At 42.4% G+C, this 17,617-nt stretch overlaps 1 protein-coding gene across 2 annotated transcripts in view; it reads right to left on the reverse strand.

Moving 5' to 3' along the window:
* The window catches only part of Stim2 (stromal interaction molecule 2), a 127,315-nt gene extending 117,032 nt beyond the window's left edge, over positions 1-10,283 (reverse strand). The window contains exon 1 of one of the 2 annotated variants that reach the window (XM_041671467.1): positions 9,666-10,283. In XM_041671467.1, coding sequence (XP_041527401.1) covers positions 9,666-10,014 — 349 coding nt within the window. In that variant the 5' untranslated portion in view covers positions 10,015-10,283. The remainder of the gene's footprint in view (positions 1-9,665) is intronic. The other variant, XM_041671469.1, reaches the window with a different exon arrangement.
* Between the last annotated feature and the right edge of the window lie 7,334 nt (positions 10,284-17,617).

The raw sequence follows: 17,617 nt of genomic DNA on the forward strand, positions 1-17,617 counted from the left end.
GAAGTACCTTACCAATACTCAGCAAGCCTCAGCACATTTCTACGACTATCCCTCATAGTATCTATGGACGAAGGTGGAAACAGCTTTAGCAATAACTGGGCACTTACACTGGCCAGGCTCTACGTTAAGCAGACATTAACTCATTTGTTCTTTAAACACTATTCTAAAGATATAGAAATTTAGAACATAACACATTAGGTCACCCATCTATAATCATAAACCATTATCAGACTGGGATTCAAACTAATAAAACCTGCTACAGTCTACAGGCTGTAGTCTTAATCAAATCACATTATATAAAAGAACAAACTTTTACCCCAAATAAAAACTGTATGAATCTTAAAACCGCATTCCATCACATGAAGAATATTCACAAAAAGACAGAGCACAAACACCAACTCCCACTTACTGGGGATGCTGACTTTTTACAGAACACTGCAGGTATATTACTGGGCTCCAGACTGTATATTACATGGAAATGATCTTTAAAACTTGAGGATACTTCACAGCAGATTCTGATTAGTAACAAAGAAAATGAAGATGTAATTCAAAGGCCAATGGATAATAAAGACCTAGTTTCACACCACCCAGATATCTAATTCTGTTGTTTCTCAGCTTGATTCAAGTTCAACTATACTCTCTACTTTAATCTAAAGATCCTTGGCGCTGGAAGATATTTTAATTATTTATTTGTATTTTATGTGCATTGGTGTTTTGCTTGCATGTGTATCTGTGTGAGGGTGTCAGAAGCCCTGGAACTGGAGTTACACACAGTAGTGAGCTGCCATGTGGTGCTGAGAACTGAACCCTGGTCCTCTGGAAGAGCAGCCAGTGCTCCTAACCACTCTCCGGTCCAATAATTTATTTGTTCGTTTGTTTGTTTTTATGCACATTGGTGTACTGGCATGGGTGTCAGGTCCTCTGGAACTGGAGTTACAGACAGTTGTGAGCTGTCATATGGGTGCTGGGAAATGAACCCAGGTCCTTTGGAAGAGCAGTTAGTGCTATTAACCACTGAGGCATCTCTCCAGCCCCGGTACTGAAAGATTTTAAGGTACAAACTAAATTGCCATTATATGTAACACTGACTATAGGAAATAGCAATAATAACCTCACAAAAAAAAATCTCTAAGGATTAAATGAACTAAGAAATGCAAAATTACTACCAAAACTCTGAGTTCCACATGTAAATCTGAATGTTGGCGCACTGTACACAGGCTCAGCACTGACTGTCACATCATCCTGGATATCTGCTATCCACAATCACATCTAGCATTCTCATGTGACAATGTATCCCTTCTCAGCTTCCTACTCTCACACTGTGTGTCCTCTCCTATCTGACAATGCTCTATTCCACTGTGGAAAACAGAACTTCTCCAAAGAACATCTATTTAAGTCATATCCCCATGCCTTTACACACTTATCATCAGCCTTTAAGTGGGTACAGCTCTAGCAGACTTCAGGACAGGGTACCTTACTGATCTTGAAAGGCCAGACATCTTGCTGAATCTGAAGTTTGTGTTTACTTACATCACATCTTATTCCAAAGGGGAAGGGAGCTGAAGTGTAGCTCCTTGGTAAAAAGCTTACTTAGCATCGGCAAGGTCCTGGCTAGATCCCAGCTTCCAAAATTGGGGTGGAGACCACACACAATTTGTCATTAGTACTGGAAATGCACAACAAAAACTAAAACCTTGTACTAAACACATTTTTTATTTTAATGAGGCACACTTGACAACTGAAGTGTATATAGCTATATCAGGTGTACTATTTGATTTGCTAAGGGTATAACTGTGAAACAGTCATCATCATCATCAATTCATATCTTTACCTTTACTTTTGGTATAAGACTATTTATAATGTACTCTCTTACAAAATCTAAGGAAACCTGGAAACCTCTATTCTACTACATTTGACATTTTTAGATTACACACAAGAGAGACCATGAGGTATATATTGTTCTGTGTGTTTTATTTACTTCTTTATTTGTTTTATTTAGCAGAAGGCTTTCCAGATTCATCTATACTACCACAAATAGCAAGATTTCCCTCTTTTAACGGCCAGATAAATCTCACTCTGTGTGTTTGTGTGTGTGTGTGTGTGTGTGTGTCTGTGTATCACACTTTCTTTATCCAGAGTTCCATCAACAAACATTAATATCCCACTATCTGTGTGTACATGTATGTCATAATATTTTCTTATCTATTCTTCATCAACAGACATTTAAGTTGTTTCCACATCTTGGCTATTCTGAAAAAGAACATGAAAGTACAGATAACTCTAGTGTATTTCTAGTAAACACAGCAATGCAAATAGATAAGCTACAAAAACTAACGCTTTCTTACACTGTGCAAATGCATTCCCAGGCAAGTTTCAAGTTTACTGTTCTTGCAATAATTTTTAAAAGCAAACTGTAGCATCTTTATAACCCAAGTTCCTCAAATCATGGCTACCACACAACAGTAGTTAACTAATGTGTAAAATTATATGCAAATACACATACCCACTAAAAACTGGCTTTTTCCTTTAATCTCCTCAGTACTTCCTCAGACCCATTCTCACAACCATAAGGCCTGACTGCACATCAAACAGCAAACTCACAAATGCAAATTCCAAAAATATGAGGCACCCATCACTGAAATTTTTGAAACACAAAAATATTTTAATTAGTAACAAGAAGAAAGTAACAAAGATTAGCACAATGAATACATGTGATAAAGCAGAAGAGTTCACAGATGACCAGAATGAGGAGACAGAGAAACTTACACTCATCTTTAATGGAGAAGTCAGGCATTGGTGGAAAACAAGAACAAAGAAGGCAGATCAAGATCATCTAGGACTCAGCAGATTTTTTTTTTTTAAAAGGAAAGAGAAACAGGAGAGGGAAGAAAACACAGATCTGTAAAATGTACAATGTTGAACAGTAGATGATAACTTCAAAGGAGGGGTGAACATGATCACACTCTGTAAAACCAGCACGGGGAAGGTGGAAGCATCTGGAGTTTAAGACTAGCCCAAAGGAAATGAAGAGAGACTAGATTAAGCTACATAAAAGGGCCCTGTCCAATAAGAAAGAACAGAAATTCGGAGCATTGAAAATCTGTTTTCACTTCCTGAGAAACACTTGACAAATACAAATCACTGTCATTATTCCAAGGATTTTTTTTAACAAGATTGTTTAATACTCAGAAATCATGTAAATAAGATTCACTGCCAGTATTTTTAAAATTTAAAAACCCAGCACTTAATTCAGTAAGAGTTTTTGAAGTGTTTCATTTACATAATGGCAAGTTCAAGAAGATCAGAGAGAGACAGAGAAAGTGAAAATAACTGGAGGCACAAAGTTGCAGAGGCCAAGATCTGCAGCACACATAAACATCAACTCAGAGCAAGCACTCAGAGCAGGCCCATCCCAGTAAACTTCTTGTTGGGCTTGGGAGACTCCTGGACCTGTGGGGAAAGCTAGAACGGGGAGAACTGGTTACCCCTATCTTAAAGAACACTCAATCCTCACTATTGACATCTTGCAACTCCCTTTATCCTTTATCCAAAGTTAGTTCCCTGAAAATTAAAAGATTGACAAAGCCTAGCTGAAAGCAAATCATTCTGGGGATGGTAGCCATGATGGCTGTGCAGTAGCACCGCATGAAAAAAGGCCAAAAGTCCAAGCAACCATTGGCCTGGGGTTCCCTACCCTAGTAGAACTTTCCTAGTAATGAAGTTCTCTGAGGAGGAAATAAATGTTCAGCTGGAAGAACACAAGATTGAGAACTGTGATTTAGGAGAGAATCATCCTTAAAATAAGCAACAAAGACTCCAGTCAAGGAAAGTGGTTACTGAAAGTCAGACTAGAAAGTGTCAGGAAAGACTGAGAATTAAAAAGCTTCAGACACTAAGATCAAAATGGAAAAGGCAAAAACAACCTACTTAGGTTTGGTGTTACAGATCACCACCTACAAAGCAGGCTTGAACCTCAGACAGGAAATTCAACAGTTAATTTTGAAACGAATAATTAGCCAGTACTCAGAAGACTGTTGCTCAGAGACTGGAGAATCTAGATGGGAGCGTACATGCTACTATATGGCACAAGCTCCACCTGGACATAGGCATTCTTTAAAAGAGAATAAAAAGTATACTGAAATATAGAACAAAAGGCTTTATGCAAACATACAAATATATTATCTTTAGCTATCAGTGTTCTTGTTTGTCAGAGTAATCAGCAAGTATACTTGTGATTGTTTTGTTAACAACTTTGCGAATCATCACAGAAGCCAAATCATGCACACAAACACCTAATTTTGAAATAAATAGGCATACTTGAAGTGAAAAAGACACCACGTTTCTTCTGGGACTTTTCAAAGGTTAGTATTAATTTAAGTCATTCTAGAAACTCTGAGATTAAAAGGTAAGAAACAGCCAGGCTCCTGTCTAACACAAGAATTAAAACTTTCTAAAGCTCCTTGCAAGTATTGTCAGAGCCACTATGTAACTGAAGCCCTCAAGTCCTCTCCCCCTGCACTGCCTCCTGACTACCTTCTTACCTTCGTCTGCCCACTTCCACCCACCAGAACTCACTTTCTCAAACACAAGCCATTCTCGTGCTCAAATACCACAGCTCCTCTCCCTCTTGATGACAGGCTAAAAGACTTGGAAGTCTAAAGAGTTTATGAACTAAACTCCTGGACTATTCAAAATGTCTTCTGATTTGTCCTAAAACATTAAAGTAACTTTACATTCTCCAGAGGATGTACACATTTAGTATTTTTAAATGTTTTAAATTGCAAATTTTCATGTCAGTATTCCAAGTTAACTAGCAAAATTAATGTGCCAAAACATTTTTCTGATTGCTCCCCATATTCCCTAGTACAAGGCTGAGAAACTCAATTTTAGATATGCTGACATCTCCCTACACACTAAACACAGTGTGGAGCACATGATGACCTGGGCCCAGCCTCTTCTCCTTTCCTCCACAAACATTCTAGGCATATCTCTGAGCAGTTAATCCTCCTTATTCTTCCATTTGCCTCCTCTTGGTCTACATGAGGTATACATACCTGGGGCTACCTCAAGTTCTACAGAAGCCTCTCCCTTCCCCACCAGCTTGCACTCCACTATTATGCTAATCAAAGCTGGTCTCACGTTGTTCAGGTCTGTAAGTGTATATTACATATTGGCATAAAGCATCCATTTTCTTGTGTTTTCTATGAAAGTAATACTCTGACAGTTTTGGTCTCAGATCTAAATATACTGATGCATAGGAAGCAGCCAGCACACTAAGGACACCTAGTAAAGTCTAGTTAATGCACCTGTTACTCCCCAGCCTGGGCTAGCCTGAGTGACCAATGAGCAAACTTAGAGTCTGATCTTGTGCATATTCCTTCATATTCCTAGTTTGCTGCCTTTTGCATGTATTCAATAATGGTTTGGTTGTTAAAACTTATTTAATTAAAAATAATCTCCTAGTAAGTTCCTAACTTGGTCCAAACTCTAATGAATATCAAAAGTAGCATGTTGATGATTTTTAGTTGGTAATTTTAATTAATCAGTCTATACTTTATGTATAAATATGTATCTCCAAGTATAACTCCGAAAGTATTCACATAGTAACAATCAGTACCTCAATATCCAAAATGGTTGATACAGTTACTCATGATTCTAAATTAACCTAAAAACATTAGCATTAACCCCATCCACAAATTAAGTCACCAGCAAATTATCTCTGTTTATCCTTCTTTTTGTATAAAAGAAAGTAAGCTTTGGGGGGGGAGGAGTTTTTTGTTTTTGTGGTTTTGATTTTTCAAGACAGGGTTTCTCCATATAGCCCTGGCCTTCCTGGAACTTGCTCTGTAGACCAGGCTGGACTCAACTCAAAGATTCGCTTGCCTCTGCCTCCCAAGTGCTAGGATTAAAAGCTTGTGCCACCACCATTTAGCCCAAGTATAAGCTAAATCTTAAACCCTTATTTCCAATTGGTACTTATGAGATCTTCAACAGTGACCAACAGGATTCCTGAGTCTTAAACAAGGAATGGGATGTTTCTAAACAAATTTATAACTAATTTTAAACATGAAGAATAGATGGCACTCAGATAGAAGCAGGTCTTGTGGTTACAATGTAAGCACAGCAATGGTTAAAGATCGGAAAAAAGAAACAGCAGGAGGGCACCAAAAGAAAGCTTACAGCAAACACACTCTGTGTCACAATGTAAACACAAGCACAGGCCAACCTAGTGAAGAGCATGACTCAACGTGGCATACATACAGCACACCCCAGTCAACCAGTCACTCAAATATGGCATTAATAAGGTAGTGGCTACTGGATAAGTCTTCTTAGGAATGCAAGGTGACAATTAAAAACTTGGATTAATATTTTACCAGTCATAACCTGAAAAATTCCCAGTATATTAGTGAAAGTCCCGTAGCATAGGTGTTTTTAACACTTCTGGATAAAGTGGCCCTTTGAAATGGTTTAATACTTTGAACTAAGAACATTTTAAGATTTTGTTGAGATTTTAATACATCTAAAAGACATACCTTAAAGTTTTTATTTTATACTACTAAAAATATGCCAAATCCATGAAGTGATAAAAATCTTTATAGGCCCTAAAGAATGTTACTTTCATTCATTAAAAAATTATAGAGCACTTTAAAGTTAATGTTGGTTGCTTTAAAATTCTGAAACAATTAGCTGTGTGTGTGTATGTGTGTGTGTGTGTGTGTGTGTGAAAAACAGTGTTAAATTATTCTACATATTCTCCCAAATTGTGTTTTGTGTACATATACATACATATATATGCAGAGAGACAGAGCTTACTTTTGCCCTTCCAAGAGTTCTCAGAAACCATTACTTCAATTTTGATGAGTTCAACCACTCCCCACTATTGATGCTGTATGTGTTAAACAAAAAGATTTTCAAAAGTACTGACTTATAATATAATTTTTCAGCTTCCAGTCAATCTTTAATCTCAATTAGATTTCAATCATTTAAATTACTTTTTAAACTAAATATATATATGTGTGTGTGTGTGTGTGTGTGGTATGTATGTAAACATACAATTTAAAATTTTATGTGATATTATAAATATTGGTTCTACATTATTAAAACATTTCAGACAATGGCTCTGTTTATTTTGATGGTATCACTGCTTATCTCCACAAGAACACTTTTCTTGCTCCAAACTAAGATCAAGTCAGATATAAAAAACAATTTAATCTTAATATACACTAACATAAATCCTTGGGAGGTAAGCTTCAATGAAAAGGTATCTTTTAGATTGTATTAATGAGGCAAATTCCTAAGAAGTTCCTAACGGTTAAGTATTAAAAATACTAATCTGGAGAAAACAGAAAGTGGTGTGGCTGTCAATTTACAAAGCTATTAAAAGTACCAACAGTGAAATGACAGATTTAACGGGGCACCACTGAGAAAAGTTCTCTCACAATTCTTTCAAAACTTTTAAAATTTCAAAATTAAAACAAAATGTATTTATCTTACAAATGATGCTCATGTCTTTATCCATCCATTAACACAGTCTAGAACATAAACCTTGGGTCTGTCTGTGGCTCCACCTCCTAAAGCATAAAATATCACCATCAATTTATGTTCCAGGCTTAATATAACAAGAGGAGCCATAAAAGAGAACTACACTCAAAACGACGATAAAATGAGAAAGGGCCCTACAGAGTCCATAGAAGTCAAAGCAATTTTCAATATATTCTAATTTTACAAGTGACTTTCAATATACATTTCCCCAAATGCCAGCTTTACTGACTATATTAACAGAAACTTATTAAAATTACTACGATTCAACTTGGATACCGCACAGTCTTAAAAGCTGAAACTTTAAATGGAAATGTTTAACTTTTTAAAATTAATACTCGAACAAAAGAAAAAAAAACTTGAGATCAACAGAAGTAATTCCAAAGTTAACATTATTTCAGTAAACTTAGTTAAAAGCACTACAATACAAATTCATTTTGTGTGATACGTCTGATTTTTCTCACTAAGAATCACCTTGTCTTTTCCACTAGGCCATAAAGAAATACAGAAAAATTAAAAAGGTTTCACCTTATTAAAATTCCATCTGCACTTATTTTCTTGATATAGTGGTCTCGATATAACATACTTGCTAAAATAGTCAATAAACATCTAAATTCTAGTTCACTGCCTTTCTGCCAACTACATTCAATAAGGCATTATGCAATCATCTACTAATCAAACATTTCGTAAAAAAAAAAAAAACTACACTCCTATAGTGTAAAAGTCAAAGTGATTCTGTTCCGTTCCCACGGGAGGCAATAAGCTCTCAGCCTACAGTCCTACTTAACTAGCTTATCCCTGTTCCCTTCTACACTTGCCACATTTCTATTAGAAAATAACGATTTGAGCAGGAAACCATCCAATCTGTCCCTCCCCCACGGTATTATGTACGTAGAGATGGTTATTCTATAATCGTTTATACAAGGCAAGCAGTGATGTGTTCCCTGTGTCAGCTGAACAGGATCTGCTAAGTTTTTGAGTACCTTAAATAAGCTGATCAGTATGTTCTATACCCTACAACTCCCACACTGCCTGACAACGTTTACCAACAACATCCTTCTCTCTACAACAGGAAATAGCCTGTCACAGAACTCAAAGGAAAGCTGCTTCCATCTAAAGACTCCTGAACACTTCCCAGAGCAGCTGTTAGTGACTCCCAGGCGCCTCTTGGGCTATCGCTGTAGTTAAATTAATAGTGGGTCATCTTCTTCCTCTTAAACCTTGGTATTCCTCCAGAAAAACTTGAAAATTTACCTTAAAAATAAAGACAGCAGGAAGGAAAATAAGTTACTCTAACCCCACCACTTTGCCCCAGGAAATCATTTCAGGACCTTTACATCATTGCTTAAACCACACCAGATCAGTTATATAAGACAACGAAGGCTTTTAAAGCATACAATTTTCTACTTAACCTTACCAAACACATTGGCGAGTTTTCAGTAAGTGCCAAAACGTTCTGTATTTAAAAGATGCTGGTGCACTCCATCACAACTATGCTGCCCAAATCCACGTCACAAACACCCTGCACTTGGTGAATTTTAGGAGTGTTTCTGGTTACCTGCTGAACCTTCTGCACCCTTTGTCACCCAGTGATGCTCTCAAACAGCATATACTTTCCATCCCTGACAACGGTCTCGTACCCCACAGAAACACACCAGACTTTGACGTTTCTTCATAACCACTAATGCCACTAGGTGCTGTGGCTCTTAAAGAATCTCCTCAGCAGCTTCCCCTGGGACAAGGCGCTCAGCCGGGCTCACAATCGCTAAGACGCTGCCAGCTGCCTTTGCAAAGGCAGCAGAGGCGACTCCATACCGCATTGCTGCTGCTGCTGCCGCCTACTTTCTCCCGCAGTTTTAGGAAGAGGGGAAATGAGCCCATTCTCCTGCAGACCCCAGTGGCCCCTTCGGCCGCACGAAAGAGAAACCACTGCATTGCTCTGCTGGGAAGCTCGCAGAAACCCACTAAAGGGCGGAGAAGCCGCAATCAAGCGCCAGTCGGGTGGACTAGGAAGGCGTCCGAAGTGCGACGGTCGGCGCCGAGGCAACCATGGGGCGCCCCCCCTCGGGGATGGGGGTCCGGCCCGGGGGTCCCGCCAACCCTGCCCGCCGCGGCGCGGGCCTCACCTGTCAGCAGCGCCTGGCGCTCGCCCGCAGCCGCAGCCGAAGGAGACGCAGCCGCTCCGGCCGACCCCGACGAGCGCCGCCCGCGGAGGTGCCGGGGCACCAGGTCGCATCCGTCCGCCGCGCCGGCCACCAACAGCCCGAAGAGCAGCAGGGAAGCCCAGCGCCGCCGGAGAGGGCAGCCCGAGGCCCGACCCGGTGCCGCGGCGGGAGGAGCGCTCCCACGAGCCGCCGGCCACTCGCTCGCCGCCAGCTGCCCCGGGCCCCGCCGCCTCGGAAACGGACTCCCGCCGGGCGCTAGCCAGCTCCCTTCACCGGCAGCCCGCGGAGCTCGGCTCCCCGCCGCGTTCATTGGTTCCGGTTATTCAAAAAAAAAAAAAAAAAGTGGGGGAGCGCTGTGGCACGGCGTCTTCCGACCCGGCGCGACACCCGCGCAGCTGCCGCGACGACACCGGGATCCGCTGCTCTGGCGCGGCCAAGCCCCAGCCCAGCGCCCGCGCCCGCGCCGCCACCGCGGCGCATCCCCCCGCCCCCTCCGGCCCGCGCCCGCCGTAGTACCACGCTCGGCCGGGACACCTCCCTCCCCTCACACACTCGCTCGCATACCAAGCCCCCGCCTCCCTCAGCCCGGCCACGGCGCAGGCGCGACGCGGGGATAGTGCGCGTGCGCGGCGCCCCGGCCCCGCCCCCAGGGGCGTTCCCAGGCTGGTGGGCGGGGTCCGGAGCAGCCGGCCCGCCGGTGTGGGGTGAAGCCAAGGAACCTGAGCGGGAGGTAGGCGTGCGTGTCGCCCACGCGGAGATCGGGTGATGGGCAGCCTGGGGACCTGGAGAAAGCGTGTGACGTCGCAGATCCACCAAATGCTCTACCGCGTGGGTCAGAAAAATCTTGCAGTAGGATACATCGTCCTCCCCCTAACTTGGATGTAGGTGGGGCTTACCGGTTACCAGCTGTGTAGAGGTGGAGGGTAACCCAGCCTAATGTTGTATTTATTTAACAAACATTTGGCAGAGCGCTTGCTCTGTGCCAACGTGCTAGGAATTTCTCTAAGCAATTTACAGCGGCATAGTGTAACGCATCCTTCTCATCGCCATTTTACAAGCGACGAAATCAGAGACCTGAAATGTTAAAATAACTTAACCCACCGGCCCACAGCTAATAAATGAACACGGCCAGATTTAGCAACGACTGGATGAAAATGTTCAAATAATTTGCTCTAGCTTTTTACTGTTCTCCGTGCTGACATTACCTGTAGACCTGGCCACACGGTTCCTGTCCCACCCCCTCCTATAGACTCTGCCAGCTGAACAGGTTGCCACAACTACAATATAGGCTTGCCCATTTTGCTTCTCTGCAAGAAGGCAAAGTTTTGTACTTTCACGATGTTCATTTTATTATAAATTGTGCCCGGGACATATTTGTCTTAAAGGTGGAAATAACTAGAATCTGTTTCATGGAAGTAATTGCCATCACTGGGTTGGAACGATGTCGTTTTTCATTTGTTTTATTTTGTTTTAATTGTGGGTGGGAGTGCTCGGGATGTGACCCCTGTGAATGGCGTTTAACCGCGAGCTACATAAGGCAGATACCCAAACCAAGGCATTTCTTCAGGAACCCTTTGAATTGTAAAAGGAGGTGTACACACACAATTATTTAAGATCTTGTAGCTAGGATTGTTAGGAACATAGGTCTGTCAACTGTTGGTTTTTGCTCCTGGCTTGGACTAGATTATTTTATTTCAGTCGTCAAAATAGCTTCCAGACTAATTTCTTAGGTAGCTTGACCAAAAAGAGCCTCAGATATCCCTCATTGTGGAAGAGGCAGAAATGCGCCGCAAGGCTATTTCTTGAAATACTTGTTGGGGGCATTGTGTTTGTGGGGGAGTGGGCAATTCCTTACAGGGCAACAGTAAGGATCTGTTTTGTTTGTTGAACGGAACAGCAGTGAAGTCATGTGTTTGCTGAGTAGACAGTGCTGCTGGGGCACCAAGAAACCAGGAAGTAAACAAGTTGGTTTCCTACTCTCCGGGAGGCATCATCGAATTCATCCATAGTTACTGAACACATAATATATACGCCAAGCAAAGTATTATATGGTGGAGATTCAACAGACTAAGAAACACTTGCAAAAGTCAAATAAGACAGCACTTGAAGCTATGAGATTGTTAGCAGTCCTTTCCTGGGAGACTTTACCACCTTGCACATAAAATAAAATGTATGTCTATTAAGAAATTATAGGTTATGACAAGGTAGGAATCAGTTACTAAAGTGGGTAGTGTGAACGGTGTTATAGAAATAACAATATAAAACCAGGAAAAAATAACAAATCACTAGGCCCAAGCTTCTTTAAACAAAGAGAACGGATTATTTCTTTCAAAGACAGGGTGCCCGCACTGAAAAGATACAGGGTCATAAATATTTATGTCTCTCAAGTGGGCCACAGGTAAGGAACCAGCCTTCACTATGGAGGTCTCTCACAGATGGGCATGGGTTAAAATAAATCCTCTACCTCATCTTGTTCGTGGGCACCAGCGTTTCTGACTGTTAAAATGAGCAGTCTTGTTGCAAGTTGTCACTCAGAGGGGTCTACTCTCCCTATATATAGCATAGGCCTGAGTAACAGGCAAGAGCAAGCCCATTCCTTTACAAGAAAACCCCATCTGTAGAAGTAATTACCCATGCTTTCAATTACAAGCCACACATCACAGGGTGTGAGGGGTGGCAATCAGATTGTCTTCCATGGTTCCCTTTCCTTTCCCAAGTAATCTAGAGCGTCCTGCCCGCCCTTTCCTTTGCCAAATCCCATTCCAAAACTACCTGAAACCCCTTTGTCTTGATGACTTCCCTCCTCCTTCATCCCAGCCTCCTCCTCTTAAAGTCCAGACCTCACAACTGTACCATGTGTTTCCAGAACGTGTTCATTGTCTTTTCACAGTCATGACTTCAGGCATCTGATTTGAACTTTCTTATCAGACCAACCTCGTAGAAACCTCTACTCCATCTTTTCCGTGTGACAAGAAGGCAAGTTAATTAGGAACCCAATTATACCTGCACCACAGTTATTGGTGGTTACAGTGGTGTGGAAAAAATAGTAACAAAGAAAGCCTTCCCTGGGTGCCTGGCACCCAGGTACTTTGTACTTGGTGACTCTGGCCTTAGGCTCTAGGCGTGTACTCTAAACGTGTCCTGTTAGATTTAAACGTATCGCTCTTTGCCTAGGCTGCTCGATTTCATCTTCCTACAGATGAACTGCAGTACAACTCTCCGTGCACGCCCAATGCAGAAGTATTGCACGGCTCCTCCCCATCCACAACCCCTACTCCCCCTACAGACTACACAGCCTGAGCCGGGCTCCAACTTGGAGAACCGGATCTTGGCTGGCAGCTTAGCTGGGCACCTCGCGTGCGCGGCTCCAGCACAGAGCGCGCCAGGGTTCCGTGGGCGGGCCATCCGCGCACGCCCGACACCCGGGTGGTGACGTCACCGCGTGGGCGGGCGCGGCGGCTCTAGGAGAGAACGCTGTGGGCGTGGGGCGGGATGGAAGTATCACCCAGGGGAATTCCGGCTGAGGTCGGGCCTGCCCACAGCTTCCCCGGCCTGACTGTGACCCCCAAGGAGTGGGGGTTCCTGCGACATCAGAGTAGTGGATCACCATGAAGTCCTCTTTGCTAGCCCTTCTTAGATAGCTCCTTGGAAAACGCAAGAAAAACCGTCCTCTTTGTAGAAACCTGTGAACTGGGCCACTTTTCTAGCTTCCTCGAATATTAAGGTCCTGAGAACTTGGAAATCGTCAAAATGATAATAGCTAATACGGTTTCAAATTTGAAGCAAGTACATTAAAACACTAAAAGGGGGTGGGGAAGTAGTAAAAACTGTTCGCTAGCAAGCCCCAGTTTAGTGAAGGTGGAAAATCTGTACATCTTTCTCGGGTAGTGGAGGAAGAAAGCTTTTAAAAAGCCACTCCAGAAAACAAAAGAAAGTCAAATTTACCCACCAAAGGCAAGTGGATAGGTGGTTTGGTGGCATAATTTGTTGCTAATCAAAATAAGTTTGCTTTGTTACTGTTTAATTCGAAGTGTTAGGTGAGAGTTGTTCAATTCATGATTTCTCTGATCAGTGCTGGTGCCCTGTGGGAGGAGCAGTATTGACGTTGCCTGTACGAGTGGAACTCGATGAAGAGAAAAGGAAAACCATCACAGCTGAAAATGACTGGAGATTGGAATGGTGGTGCAGGCTGGAATACCAGCCCTTCAGAAGGCAGGCGGGGGCACTTACACAAAAGGTACTACATGGCATACACGGACATGTGTGTATGTGATAGCACTTGAAACTGGAACGGTAACTCATGAGATGGAAAAATATTTTAGCAAAATGCAAGAAAGTGTGCTTCTGAGTGCACACCAGGCACCCAGCATCTGAGTGGGAGGAGCCGGAGATTGAGGAAGTCAAAGCCAGTGGAGGGTCTAGGTACCAGCCCTGTTCTAGAGCGAAGGCTGGAGAGTTACTCGGTGGTAGAGTGTGTGCTTCTCATGCACAGGTTCCGGGTTCGATCCCCATAACATACACATACACACACACACACACACACACACACCGAGAGAGAGTTCATAACCCACCAAAAATTGTAAGAAAGAAAGAAAAGAATCAGAAAGAGAAACCAAAATTAAAGCAACAACAAGCTATTGGCATAATAAGTTAGGGAAACATCCCCATTTTGATGGCACTAAAAATTAAAAAGGATACTTAAGAGTAAAAAGGCTGTGAAAGACCTCTACGATGAAAAAAGTGGATAACGCTTCCTAAAGAAAACGAGTGAGGACACTGTTAAGTGGAAATACAGCCCGTACGATGCGAGAGTTAAAATACTGCTTCTCCCCAAAGAGAGCTACAGATTTAGGAGAATTCTAACCAACGTTCCAATATTTTTTTTTCTCAGAAACAGAAAAACAATTCTAAAATTTGTGTTGAACCAAGGAAGATGTCAAATGGCTAAAGCAATCTTGTACAAAAAGAACAAAGCTAAAGGCATAGCATTACCTGATTTCAATATTTGTTTGAAAAGTACTATAATCAAAATACATGGTGCTGCCATCAAAAAGAGACACATTGACCAGTGAAACAGACAGAAAGCTAAAAATAAATCCAAGTCTTTATTATCAGTGAATCTTCAACAAGTATCAGGAACACACAAATAGGAGGAAATGATCTGTTTAATCAATGGTGTTGAAAAGTCTGGATAGCCACATGCAGAAGAATGAAAGTAGACCCTTACCTTACATCATAATAAAATTCACCTCCAAGTGAATAAAGGCAGGCTGAAGAGGTGGCTTAGTGGTTAACATACTCTTGCAGGATCTGGTTCCCAGCGCCCACATGGCAGCAACCATGTGCAACATGTAACTCCAGTTTTGGGGGATCTGACTGTTCTCTCTGTCCTCTGCAGGCTCCTTCCTGTACATAGGTGGTATACAGGAATTCATACAAGTATACGCACATACATATCAAATAATAAATAAAAATGTAATGGCTTAAAGACTCAAAATGAAAATAAAGGAAACATAAGACTGAAAAGAGATGGAAAACCGAGGAGACAGGCCACAGAGCTAGCCACAACTTTGCACCAAAGACTGTTGGCTGCTGGGTCTCTCTGGTGTCCCAAGAGAGTACTTTGGAGTCTGCTGTGTTTTGGAACAACACAAGAGAATGGGAGAAAAATGCAGTTCCCAGCGCCCATCATCTAAAGGCTCCTAAAGGAGACATGAACTCCCCCACACTTTCCGATTCCTGCCACCTTTTTCTCCTGGCATCAGGGAAAGCAGATCCCAGCCCAGCCCAGCAGAGGCAGCAACATTAGCTATGCATGAGCTGAGCCAGAGAGTGAATGAAAGCCAACTCCTCCCCAGCTGTCCACCTGCAGCCTGCAGCTTGCCAGTAGAGCCAAACACTTTTGCAACAAAAAATATCTCTCAGGGGAAAATGACTAGCAATCTAAAACATGAAGAAAGGTATCATTAGGACATGTCCCAAAGAAATATGGTGAACCTGGAACATGAGGAATATCACAACGTTCTGGCCACAGTCACCAAGGAGGCCCGAGAGTTCAACAAGCCCTGCTCCAAACACAACATAAGCATTGATGTCTGTGTTCTGATCTAGCATTCGCAAGTGTTAATAGTGTTATCAAATAGAAAACTATGACCCAGCAAATCAAGAGAGGCACCAAAACTTAATTCAACATACTGATAATAGAATAAGCATGAACTTAAAAGTGCAACTTATAGGAGGAGCTATTTGGGCCATGATTCCAGAGGTTACTGTCCAAGGTGCGCTGTCTCCATGTTTTCTGGGCTTGTGGTGAGGCAGGGTGTCATAGCCAAAGGATGTGATGGAGTCAAGTCCAAGGATGTACCCTCTCCCCTAGTGACATACTTTCCCCAGCCAAGCTTCACCTCCTACAGCTTCTAGGACTTCACAAAATAGTTGGGGACCAAGACTTCATCACATGGGCTGGGAGAAAACATTTCATGTTTAGGCCATAATATTGCTGGGGCATAATGTTGACTATAATATTGCTGTAGCACACCTTTATTCGCATTACTTAGGAGGTAGAGGCAGGCAGAACTTTATGATTTCCAAGCCAGGCCAGGCAGAGCTATCTAGTAAAATTTTGTCTTGAAAAAAAAAAAAAACAGATAATTTAGACAGATTGTATAGGATGAATTATTGTGGAAATACGTGCTAAATGAAGCTAAGCTGGTGACTTTTAAAGCAAAAAGCTGTGCAAAATGAGATAGTTGCATAAATAATCATGAAGGGAGGATTTCTACTAAGGAAAGGTCTTAGGAGAAAGGTACACAGGCCATGTTCCGACACACCAAGGAGGAAGAGCATTTGAGGAAAGGAAGAGTGGGTGCTCCAGGAGAAGGACTAGAGACCAGAAGGCTCAGAGTCTTCCAGGGGTAAGAACTACAGCTGCTTCTTCCAATGAAGTAACTTGGAAATCATTGGGCGGAGTGATGCGACAGGCGTTTTCCTATAGTCGGAACTCTCAGGGCAGGAAGTAGGAACGGCCATGAGGCTACCAACCGTGCAGTCGGGCGACAGCAGTCGGCATAGATTCACGGCAGGAGGAATGAGGACAAATGGGAGACGAGCTGGTAAAGGCTGAAGGTTAAGTCAATCAGATCTGGGGATCAACTGGGTGTAATGTGTGACAGAGGGGAAGTAAGAAGCGAATGTGAACTGTGGTCTTGAGGGGCTAGAAGAATAGTTTTCATCAGCTGGGGAAGGAAAGACCGTACGAAAAGCAAGTTGAAAGCCTGGGCAGGTGGTGGAAGAGCTCTGGTCACGCGGTTGGAGAGGCGTGCACTTTGAGATGTCCAAAAGAAATCACACGGACACTCAGACGCTCAGGCCTAGAACTCAGAGGGAAAGCCCAGGCTGGAGAGTTAAACTTAGCAGTCCATTAGCATACCGACTGTGTTTAAAGCCATGTGATTATTCATGCTTGTCACAAACATGCTCTTCCTGTCTTGGTCTCTGTACACTAAACAGGTGCAAATGAAACAAACAGTACTTAGCCCAGCCAGGAACAAATTTATAGGCTTCACTATTCATAGAAGTATCATTAGATAAATATTTAAGTAACAGGAAAGACAGGCTTAGTTAACTTAAAACAATCCAGAGTAAGTTTATTAAGGGAAATCCAGTAGCTTGTACGACGTGTGAGATGTTGAAGGGAACATCTAATAATAAGTAGGAAAGTTTGGAATACGTTAACCTTAGAATTAGTCCATTTTCCACCACCGGTCATAAATTAAATGTCTAATAGTGGTCTGCTAGAACTGTGAACTATTCGGAAAGAAAGAACTGTGACAGAGTAAATAGGTGATAGGTAGGTAGGTACATACATACATAGACAGTCAGACAGACAGAACTGAAAGCAATTCGCTTCCACG

The sequence above is a fragment of the Microtus oregoni genome, unplaced genomic scaffold, assembly GCF_018167655.1.
Source record: "Microtus oregoni isolate MIOR12 unplaced genomic scaffold, Mior012 000021F_ref0000039, whole genome shotgun sequence".
Lineage (NCBI taxonomy): Eukaryota > Metazoa > Chordata > Mammalia > Rodentia > Cricetidae > Microtus > Microtus oregoni.